The sequence below is a fragment of the Megachile rotundata genome, chromosome 2 (assembly GCF_050947335.1).
Source record: "Megachile rotundata isolate GNS110a chromosome 2, iyMegRotu1, whole genome shotgun sequence".
NCBI classification, from domain to species: domain Eukaryota; kingdom Metazoa; phylum Arthropoda; class Insecta; order Hymenoptera; family Megachilidae; genus Megachile; species Megachile rotundata.
This window is the reverse complement of record NC_134984.1, coordinates 20,606,979-20,618,306: the sequence shown is the minus strand read 5'-3', so window position 1 is coordinate 20,618,306 and position 11,328 is coordinate 20,606,979. Positions and strand designations below refer to the sequence as shown.

Genomic DNA, 11,328 nt, shown 5'->3' with positions numbered 1-11,328 from the left:
GAAAAAAGGAGCTTATTTGCAAAATTTGTATGATATTTGTGCACAATTTTTTAGTTTACTGTTTCCAACATTCTCCGCCAAATGGCGGTAGCGGTACTCCAGGCAGCTGGCGCGAACATAAAAGTTTTGAAACATTTATGAGAACGCTTCCAACTCTTTAAATAAATTACTTTACAAGAAACTGTTGTCTTTCATATATTTTTCAAGTGTTAAATCACAACAGTAATTGTGTTCTGAATATAAAGTTCGAATATAATTGGTTCTCTTGCCTCTTGTTGCCAAAAGTTTAACAAGTTCAGTCGTTCAGAATCGAAATGTATGAGTTACTTTTTTGGAGCAACTTCTTTCTGTTTCAAGAACAAGCTTCCCTGATTGTTCTAAGCGCGTCAACAAAGTAAGTTGCTTAATATCGAAGGCCGATCTGTCAAATGTATCCTTGCATATCATCACGTGCAATCAGTGTAGTTTAATATGCATGGAAGAATATTCTAAGTGCGTATCGGACGCGTATTAGGATTTGTGATGGCGCGAACCTCTATTTTTTTAAGCAACCCTACGCTTATTTTAAATATAACTTCTAACTCTAATAAATTTCAGCTTTAGTCACTTATATAATCTGTCATTTAAATGTCCATTATGGGTTGAAAATGAACCCCCAATCCATTAGGGGGTTGTTGAATGTTCGTGACGGAAAATCTAAAATATTTTAATTTTGGTAATCTGAAAATTGAGAGACTTCTGTTTCTCTTTATACGTGACAAAATAAAAGGAGTCTACTGTTATTCAAAGAGTCCTAACCATCTTAAGTTTCATAAAATGTACAGCCACCTATAGAGATCTTATTGATTACTGTACAAGGTGAAGCAAGATTTGAGTGTTTAATAATTAAAAGAGAAAAAATGATAGAAGGACTTATGATAACGTATGAAAATATGTTTTGAATGCACAGTCGACACAGAATTGCGCGATGTTTTCTATCTACTCCTGCAGAAAATGAATAAACAAAGTTACAAGGATCAAATTGAAAGATTCATCTGCCATCGTACCTGACACATTTATTCAGATGTCTCTGATACGCTTTTTATGCATCACAATGCACTATGCCGCATTCCATTCTGTTGCTTATGCGATATTGTTACACATTACAATTAGATTTACTGCGCGTTAAACTCAATCGTGCACTCCTCCATTAGATTGATCCATGATCGGTTTTTCTAACATACCCCTCAAACGTTTGTATAAATATAATAGAATCTATTCCCTTTGGTCACTATTTAACCCTCAATTGACAGATGAAAGGTTAACGAGATCTACATTGCTATTTTAAACTCCTGTATTTAATCGATTGCACCGATGTTTCGTATAAGGTATTCAAAAATATAAGATGGGATTCTACAGATTTCCAACTGTACCCTTTATAAATCAAAAAATTTATGAATCAGATATACATCAGTTATAGCGGAAGAGATAAAGAAATAATGAAAAAGTGAAGAGACTAATTATACTAGACATTAACAATTTAAATAAAATATATTATTAACGCAGATTTTTGTTGATAGAGTCAAAATTTTCGGTCATACTTTGCATATGAACCGGGTTTTATTTCCTTGTGTACGGCACTGCAACCATACAATCTCATTCATTGCGTCGTATTTACTCATACCCGGCGTGTGTTCAAATACACACACGCGCCTCTTCTACACGAGCACCCGACCTTGTGTGCGCTTTGGTCGTCACGAATAAAGTCTATAAAGATTATAGGATGAAATGTTCAAGTAGTCCCTACTTCCATACGACTGGCCAGTTTTTGCGACAGTACCGTACTCACCCATCAGGAGCACCCACTCATAATTCTATTATACACACCCCACACATAAAATAAAAAACAATATTTATTTCATACCACGCACACTATCGTCAAATCTATAAACTCGTTTCTTTGCAAAATATCAAAAGTAAGTCATCTAATGTACTTTCAAACAAAAACAAATTTACTGAGGCAAGTTAAAAAATTGTTAAAAATTGAAAACGTTATGAACACATATTTTTGTATCCGTCCAAGCTAACACAGTTCTCACGAAATTTTCCAAAATCAACTGCAGCATATCTGTGTCGGGTGCCTAGACAGAACCCCCTGAGCGTTCGTCCCTGAAGAGCGGCGGGTTCTCTTATAAAGGGAACCCACGCTAGACAGCGAGCCGCATACCACGGCAGCGCGTCGTCCGAAGTGCAGGTGACAGTTAAACGCATAATTGTTTTCGATTCGGAGCACACGCGTGCACGTTTCTGGTCAGCTCCTCTGCAGTCGGTGACGTTGTTGTTAAATCGCGTCAAGATGTGCAACAAGTTCGGCATCGAGTTGGGACCGCATGGCGTGGCGCGCACACAGTGAAAGAAGGCCCAGCTACCTGTTTACGTTTAGGCTGTGTGGTCATGGAGACGGTCTGACGCTTCGTCGAAGAAACTCTCAACGTCGTACACCCGTGAAGGTTTATCAGGCGTGTTCGGTTTTAACAGACGACGCAACAGGCCTGATCATCGCGATTATGGTAGGTGCGCTGTTTCCAGGCGGCCTTTCGTCCCGCCAAGATCTCCGGACAGGTGACAACGTCGGCACATTTCTCTTCATCGGAGAAAGTTTGATCGACTTCCGACGCGTAAAATTGCAAGATCGTCGAATGAATCGACGTTCGCTTAGGAACACGTTCTGGGGACCCGAGATCGAAGCGGCTCGAAGCTGATCGCGAAGCTTCACGATCGCCGGCCAGTCTCTTGGAAGTTTACCGTTACTCATCGACGTCGATCGTGGCTCGGTTTCCATTCGCGTTATCGGCTATTTCGCGAGACACGCTGCACAAAACAGTACATCAGAGTTTTGCAAGGTTTTTCGAGTCGTGACCCTCTTTATGATAGGCAATTAACCCGTAATTCGTCCCTTCTCGCGCATTCTTTCATTTATGGAGAATTAGGGTTACAGACACTGATGGAATACGGTAACGATAAACAGGAATTGAAAATCCTAGTGAAAATTTTTACTCGAAGTATTTCTATATTTTCATAGAATATATAATTGCTATAGTGGACTTTTGTTATATTGCCACTTTTATACTTCATACTTTTATACGGTGTTATGATATTATCACAAACTGTGTATTCCCACGCGCTAGATCACCACGTGTCTTTATATACAACGCAAGGCAGAAGGTTTTTTTGACCAATCCAAATTTTTTGCTCTGGCAAAACATACTAATGTAAGTTGTGAAAGTATAACAATAGTGACTCATGAAAAATTTGCAACCCTCCTGACAAGTTGAGAATCCCGGCTTATAGCGCCGAACGCGAGAGTTCGATCGTTGACGTTTCTTTGTGGCAGTAAAAGTACGTGGCTAGTATTTATCGATTAAAACACGACCAAGATAACGAATAAACATTTTGAGGAAGCTTTTTAGATGGCCCATGTATCAGATAGGTTGCGCAGTTCGACCAAAAATATTTTTGACTAAAATTCACGAAGCTGTCGAGGACGAATCGCGTCGCTACTCTTCTTCGATTATTAATAGTTCCTGTTGCCTTTGCTAAATATTCATCGCTTTTTAGTGCACTATCGACAATGCATACACTATATGTCCATTTGTTATCAATTTGAATTTATACATTTGAATTTTTTTATCGATGCGAGTTTGTACATTTGAGTTTGCGTAATCTTCAGACTCTTAGATTTCTTATTTTAAGCTACAAAATTTACGATTTTAACTTGTCATGACGTAAACTTTTGCCCAGATAAAGATATAAAGATAAAGAGGTTTGCCTAAAACCTCATGAAAACGTATAAAGTGGACGTACAATATTTGTGTTCTGAACCATCGACATGTCCGCAGAATATGGACTGAAATATTTGAAGTGGCTTTAACTCTGTTTGCAGTGAAGATCGATAAACCGATTCGTAGAATTCACCAGATGAGGATAATTTCGAGAGCATGGCGTTGGCGAGGATCAAAAGTTTCATCGACACCGGTCTGAAGACGGTGTCCACTCCTCTGGATCGCACGGTGAATCTGGAACCGGAAATTGGCATTAGGATCGTTCATTCGATCAACGAGAAGGCGCTGTACGTGACGGTGCTCGGTGCTCGACATTTGCCACAGAATTTCGGCTTCACTCGCGTCAACAGTTATGTTGTCAAGGTATATATACGAACTGTAATCTTTAACGGTGCTATCTTGCGTTATGTAAGTCGGTAGAATAATCGGCCGAAGGTTCTGCGCCCACTCGAGTCTTCTTTATTGACTCACGAATCTTCGGAGACAATGCCTGGCGCGATGTGTGGGAATGGGCCTTATCTCCGAACGATATAAGCGTGAAGTGTATTAATTGCAACGTGTAATTCTATTTGTTAAAAAGAGGTTGAGATTACTGAACGCGCGCTGAGTTCGCTTTTGTCGATGAATAATAAAGGGAAATTAACGTAACTAGAATTTTTATTAGAAGTGGACAACGGATTTTAATAAGATCAAATTTCCATGCCATTTCCATGCCAACTTTTGATAATTTTGGAAATGTAAAAAGTTCAAAAATTAAGGTTGTTCAAAATTTCTTGATTTTAGCCCTGAATAACTTTCACGGGAAATTACGTTTAGATCTTAGCGTTCCAGGATGCATAGATCCAAAGAGGAAGTACATAATGTCAGATAATGAAGAAAACAGGAAGTCTCGTAACCAGTCCGAAGGAGCCTACATTTACAGCGCATATTCTTCCCAATATTACTCCTCGACAAATTTAATCGAACAAAGAGAATTCGAGTCCCTGACCCTTATTTTGTAAACAAGATTTCATTCGCGTAAAAGATAGAAACCAATCGTGTTGAACGATCGTTAGATTTTTTGCTGAACAGCACTTGGTTAGCGGGCACTTTACAATAAAGTATTTGCTTACGAAAGAAGTCGAGCAGAAAAGAAAGTAACCCGGTTGCGTTGCAGGTGAAGCTGATACCAGGAAAGGAGAAGTTCGAGACGACGTCGAAGAACGAGTCTTGGCCGCAATGGAACGAGGAATTCACGTTCCTTCTGCGTAAGGAGACTAAACAGAAATTTGGGAAGACGAAAGTGATTGAAGAGGAGATCAACGGGTCCAGATTTATCGTGGCGACCCTGTACGCGATCCTCGAGGACAAGCCCTTGATAGCGACCGATAAGAAAGAGGCGGATAAGGACAAGACCTCGTCTCCCGTCAAGGAATCTCCAAAGAAGGCCGGTAAGAAGAAAGATGGCCAAGCTGCCTCTTCGGAGAACCAGGAGCCGACGAAGAACAAATTGTTCAGCCAGATATTCGGCAAAACGTCCGAGAAGAACACGGAAACCACCCCGGTGGAAAGAAGAATGTACGACAAAAGACGCACCGTTGGTGCAACGACGATTTCTCTGGATCCAAAAAATTTCACTAATAAACCAGTGAAACCTAAACACGCGAGTGACGTGTCCACCGGAGACATGTGGAGACCACTGCGACCTATCACAAGTGGCATTTCCGGAGCTGAAGAGAGGGTAAATGTCAGCAATGAAGCGATCTCTTGTCATTTACAATCTCGACAAATTTAGTGGATTGCGCTTCGCTAAATATAGCTCGGTATTATTTCGTCAAAAGTCAATTGGACGTTTACGGTTGTTATCGCAGTTCTAGACGTAGTGGTTCTACATACGTTTCCCCTTCTTTCTTATCGACTGTCGATACGCTAATTAGCAATAGATGTAACAGAATTTACTCTTAATTTGGAGGTCACTATTCGTTTCGTAGGTCTAGGTCACGATTGACCCCAATCTTTCAAGGGATCACGACAGAGCGACAATAGTCACGTTTAGTAACAAAAGGTTAATGACCATTTCAAGAGAACGATATCTAATCGTCTCGTAATGAATTGCAGAGGGAGAACAAGAAGGGTCAAGTCGAGTTGTCACTGTGCCAAGAGAAGAGCGACAAGAGGGAAGAAGGCAGCGAGCGACTGATACTATCTCTGCATCGTCTGAGATGCTCGTTGCAGACGATGCACGAGCACGAGGCCCTCAGAGGGCAAATGTACATAAAGATATCCGTTGTCGATAACGGAAGAGTCACCCATTTCTGGAAGAGTGACCGTTTCGCGCCATGTGTGTCCATGAAATTTGCACCGGACATGGCGAGAGTGATGGCGGACAATCCTTATCAAGGAGCTCTGAAGAACGTCAGCTTCGTTATTAAATTTGTTTCGAAAAACAAAATGGGTAAGCTACGAGTACAATTTCGTTTATCCAAAATACCGAAATCTTGCACATGTATAATTATTTCAGGCAAGAAAACCACTGTTGGCCACTTGGCGATCGGACCCGACGTAGGAGGACCTTATGGCGAACAGTGGAAACAGGCTTTGGCGAAACCAGGACAGCAGATAATGAAATGGCAGGCATTCGAATGAGAAGAGTAACGCGTGTTTGTTTAACAAGGTAGAAACCGGAGTGACACCCACCAAGATATCGCCCTTCACACGCAACGTAAGGGACATAGGGTGTGGGAAACTAATTTTTAAATTTCCCATTGACATATTTCTAAATCCGTCACTTTTCCAGACTTTTAAATTTTCACTTTTCATAAAACCACTCGATACTTGGTGTAGGATGTTCGCTCTCTTATCGAAAAAGTTCTAATCATGTCAATGGTAACGATTGACTAATATACCTCTCGATTTCTACTGTTTTTCCTCGCGCGTAAACCTACTTTCGATTCTTGCGAATCTTATAAATATTTTAAGCACGGATCGATAATACGTGCTGTTCCAAAGAACCCTTGGACGGCAAAGTCAATATATTTCTCGCAAGATTGATTTTTTGCTCAGTTTTTCCTTTCCTTTTTTGTTAACCAATTTGTACAAAGGTACACGTTTCTTTTTTGTATATATTAATCATTCATGCAGTTCTCAACCGTCCTCGATTCCGAGACAAACGATAGAAACTGAGTGTCTGTCAGGGATCGGAATAACGGAACCGTCCAATAAATTAAGTGCCTGTCAACGTACTGTACGCTCGGGTGCAATGTGGGTTTCCTTTGAAAACGGATTAGCCTTCCTATTGTTGCACTTTAGGGATCAACTGTGCGAACTTTAGAATTTTAGAAAATGATCCGAAAACTTTAAGTATTAAATTCGAAGATTTCCGAATTTCAAAAACCAACGAGAGGTCTCCTACGTCGCCATTTTGAAGGAGCCTACTATGCTCTCCTTTGTACATGAACTGTGAAAAAGTTTTTTAGTTGCTAACGAATCAGTCATGTGAATCGTTTCGAAATGAAGAGACTCACTTTTTGTGCCAGAAAAAAATCGCAATTTTTAGCGTTAAAATAAGCTACGATGTACATTTGATTTTATATTATTTTAAGCGAAGATTACATCGTTCAGATAAGACCAGCGAGAAAGTATTTTCTGTGTACGTAGGATCAAATAGCGTGTTATATTACATATCGATGTTTATTTGCACTGATAACGATAAACTCGTTGCTCATCGTTTCGACTGCAATTTTATCGAGTTCTTTTTAAACAATATTAAGCGCATTAACATTAGAAGAAAAAAATATTGTAACATTTTTACCGTTTGCTACATGTATACACATGTATTTTTATACGAAAATACTTCAGCAAATATTTTTAAGACTTAAACAATTACACCAAAAAAATTGTATTTACAATGTTATTAACGCACATATTTGTATAACAACTATATTTTATATGTAATACACCTGTTATTATATATAAAGAATAATTTAAACTGCTTCACACGTTGTAACGTTCTTAATGCATTTTTATTTATTGCTATTATAATACACATTTACAAAATACACAAAAGAGTAATGCATTTCTGTAAGTAATTGTATTTTTACTTGTCTGGCGTTCGTTAACTAACTACACTTTCAGAAAGTACATATAAAAATATAAAAAGCGACATCATTTCGCACTAACGCTCGATTCACGGTTTTTAAAATGGACGGTATTAACAGTCTTATTTATGGTATGATGTTACCATCATTTCAGTAGATGGGCATTTTAGTATTTTGTACTAAGCAAATCTAAACTGAGAACTAATTGTAAGTATAATACAAGCATATTCTTCCATTTTAAAATTATATTATATTAAAAAAAATATAGATCTATCAAAGAATGGAATAATCTGAAGTAAACTATTCCTTAAAAAAGATATAAAATGTACTCCTATGGTATTGTATAGTTGCTAAAAAATGCCTTAGAAATATTCTATTCATCTTTTCTCTATGAAGACACGAATAGGCACTTTATAGTAAAAAAGTTATTCAATGATATACGATACAAACATTTTTTATAAAACATTCCCTAATTTGCAATCCAAGCATTCTATCTCCCTGAAGTTCAGATCATAAGATTGTCGATTAATAAGTACGGACGGAATTCTATATTGTAAAAATGTATAATGAAATATCTATTGCTTACTCAGATTTACCAATCTGTTAATCCAATATATCTTTGGTTAAGTCTGTTAAGTATGACAAAGTATGTATCTCAATGAAATTACTAAACCTAATACCAAGCCCAACAAACTTCCATGATTATAGGATGCAGCGTTACAGCCATCCTTACTATTGCATGTGCAATACTCCATAAATATATTATATGTTCCTGTTCTCATAAGGCAAAATCTTTCATCTCCTGCAATTCCAGGTTCTCCCATATAAGCACAACTGCGAAAGTATCTCCATACACCATTGACTAAGAGAAACAAATGATAAATGACAAAAATTATTCCCAATGTTTTTCATAAACACAAGCTTGTTGTTTTATCAACACACCTTTTTGGCGAATCTTACGACACATAGTAGGCCTCACTCCTTGTAAATGCTCTAATTCCGGTTCTTGTTTACAATCCGTAATTGGTACAGTCCTATTGTCAAAGGGATCTGCACACTTTGGATCCTGATCTGATCTACACACCCAACATTTGATACTCAATCCTGTAAAAACACAACAGACCAACCATTACCCTTTGTTTACAGTGTAATATAACACTGATTTTTAAAATATTGTTTACTTGAACATATGTATGTAGAAGTTAAACAAGCAATTAATTCGTATCGTTGTTATATTGGTGGTATAAATAAATTTGTGAAAAGTACATCTTTGAAATCATAAAGTTTATATTTAAAAATTATTTGAAGGTTAGGATTGAGAGGAAAGTATCGGTTTAGAGCAATATAAATTACCTTGTTGAATACAACAGAGAACAAATAATGCTGCCAACAAAATACGAAAACTCGTTTCGTAAGCCATTCTATCAGGAATAGCTGATCACTTTATACAAATTAAAAAACACACGTTAAATACAACGTTTAATTACTGTAACTGCCCACGCCTACAACGGACACCGCCACTGAACCGACCAGCATTGGTCAGGGCTGACGACGCAAATATTTTTTGCGTCCCAAGCAAAATTAAATAAATTTATGGTTGTTTAGTCATAAAATGAGAAAAATAGAATCCTAAGCTCCTTTAAATCACGGGTGCATCATTGATACTGAATAAAAAATATGTAAAAAGGTCTTAACTCTCTTTAACAATGCTATCATATTTATAAATAAAGTACATTATAAGGAACATATTTGCGTATTATGTAATACTACTGTTGTATTTTTACAAAATAAAAGAATAAAATAAAAAGAAACATAAGGGTACTGTTTTTTGTACGCTACTGAGTACTTCGGAAGCGTTCGGTTACCTCCGGGTCACGTGACTGGGACTCGAATCAAGACCGCGCCCGATATATGAGCCATTTCAATTGTAATTCAAGTCACGAAGAAAGAATGCTTGGTGCAACAACGAATTCTAGTTAATTAAACCATGCATGATGCACTATTTCGTGCGATAACACGAGCGTGTGACATTTTTGCGGTCACGATAACTAACGCAATGCTTTAGATTAAAAATAATCTAACTATGCATGTGGGAGATGTACACCGTACAACTATAACAGCAGCATTGAAGTAACATTACTTCTCAATTTTTATGTATTTTATAAGTTGGAAAATCTTAAATTTCCAAGTCCCCATATTTTCAAAAGCCACTTGATCCTAGCATTACCTGTCGACACCAATGGCTTTACTAATGAGTAAAACTAGGGAACTCGATTCACTCCAAACAAAAGTTCCACTTTAATAACTATATCGAACATTTGGAATCCATATTGTAACGAACAAAGGGTGCCAGTCCGTTCGATACATCAATTTTACGCAACAAGCTACCTTCTAAAGCGACCACGTAATTCACAGGTTGTTTCTTCCGGCAACGGGACTGGACAAGAGGAGATAGAACAGGGTCGAAAGATTCGACTAATGACACACACGCCGTTCCCTACCGAAATATCTCTGCGGTCCGACCACGCCCAACCTCCACGCAGATTACACGAAATTACTCGATTTTGGAGAAGATAACTGGCCACGAATTGCGCCACTTAAGGCCACTGATTTTATAGCAGAAACAAGGACCGTGTTCCCTTCTCGTGGATGGCCTTGATACCGAACACGATCCATGAGCATTCTTCAGCGATCTCCGAACTTTCGTTTCCAGGAACATCAAACACTCGTAATGAAACATTAATCCGTGGCTACCGACGTGTTGGAAATTATACCGCGCACGGTACATTAGTATCAAGCTTGTACATTCGAACCTGTTACCCCTTCTTATCGTCCCCGTTCAAACAGTACCATTCACGGAAAAAAGAATCTCATGGTTTCGGAATTAATTCCCACGCGAGCGACCGGGAGACGAGACAGACTCGCGTCCCGGGATCGTAGTCCTGTGTCCTTTTAAGTTAAAGGGACGAGAGGACGGTGAATGCCGCTGGAACTTAAGGGACGTCGATATAAATCACCGTCCGCACTGGTGAGAGAGACGGGGAAGGGGGTACATGTAGACAGCAAAGAGACGCGAGCCGCAGACGGGCTTACTCGAGCCTCTGCCGACTACTTATGCTAATGCCGGCAAATCAATTTATTTATATTTATTTATAGCATTCAAATGTTTCCCCGGGACCAGACTCCGCCTTGTTCCGAACGCGGACCACCCGCGAAAGAGAATCGCTGCTGCTGGAGTACGCGGATCCGTGGGCAGAGCTGGCGGAATATGCGGGCTCGGAGCGCCTCTCCGAGGACACCGCAATAGGAAGTCTTACAATAGGAAATTTATTTATTTCGACTCGTGTGTTTACGAATAAAAGTATTTGTGTATTTGTCAATTTTTAGGACGAAGTAATATCCTGCGACCTACGTCCCTATTTCCCCAGGAC

The 11,328-nt window shown here is 38.9% G+C and overlaps 2 protein-coding genes across 2 annotated transcripts; one reads left to right on the top strand and one right to left on the bottom strand.

Annotated features, from left to right (window-relative positions):
* Positions 1-2,185: 2,185 nt before the first annotated feature.
* Positions 2,186-7,796, top strand: LOC100881218 (uncharacterized). Its single transcript, XM_003706741.3, has 5 exons — positions 2,186-2,549; positions 3,923-4,184; positions 4,978-5,541; positions 5,919-6,255; positions 6,322-7,796. Exons 2-5 carry the CDS (start codon positions 3,978-3,980, stop codon positions 6,444-6,446), a joined length of 1,233 nt encoding a protein of 410 aa, XP_003706789.1. The 5' UTR covers positions 2,186-2,549; positions 3,923-3,977; the 3' UTR covers positions 6,447-7,796.
* A 4-nt stretch (positions 7,797-7,800) lies between these two features.
* Positions 7,801-9,558, bottom strand: crok (crooked). Its single transcript, XM_003706740.3, has 3 exons — positions 9,251-9,558; positions 8,840-9,001; positions 7,801-8,759 (listed from the first exon to the last, which is right to left on the bottom strand). Exons 1-3 carry the CDS (start codon positions 9,315-9,317, stop codon positions 8,530-8,532), a joined length of 459 nt encoding a protein of 152 aa, XP_003706788.2. The 5' UTR covers positions 9,318-9,558; the 3' UTR covers positions 7,801-8,529.
* Positions 9,559-11,328: the final 1,770 nt, after the last annotated feature.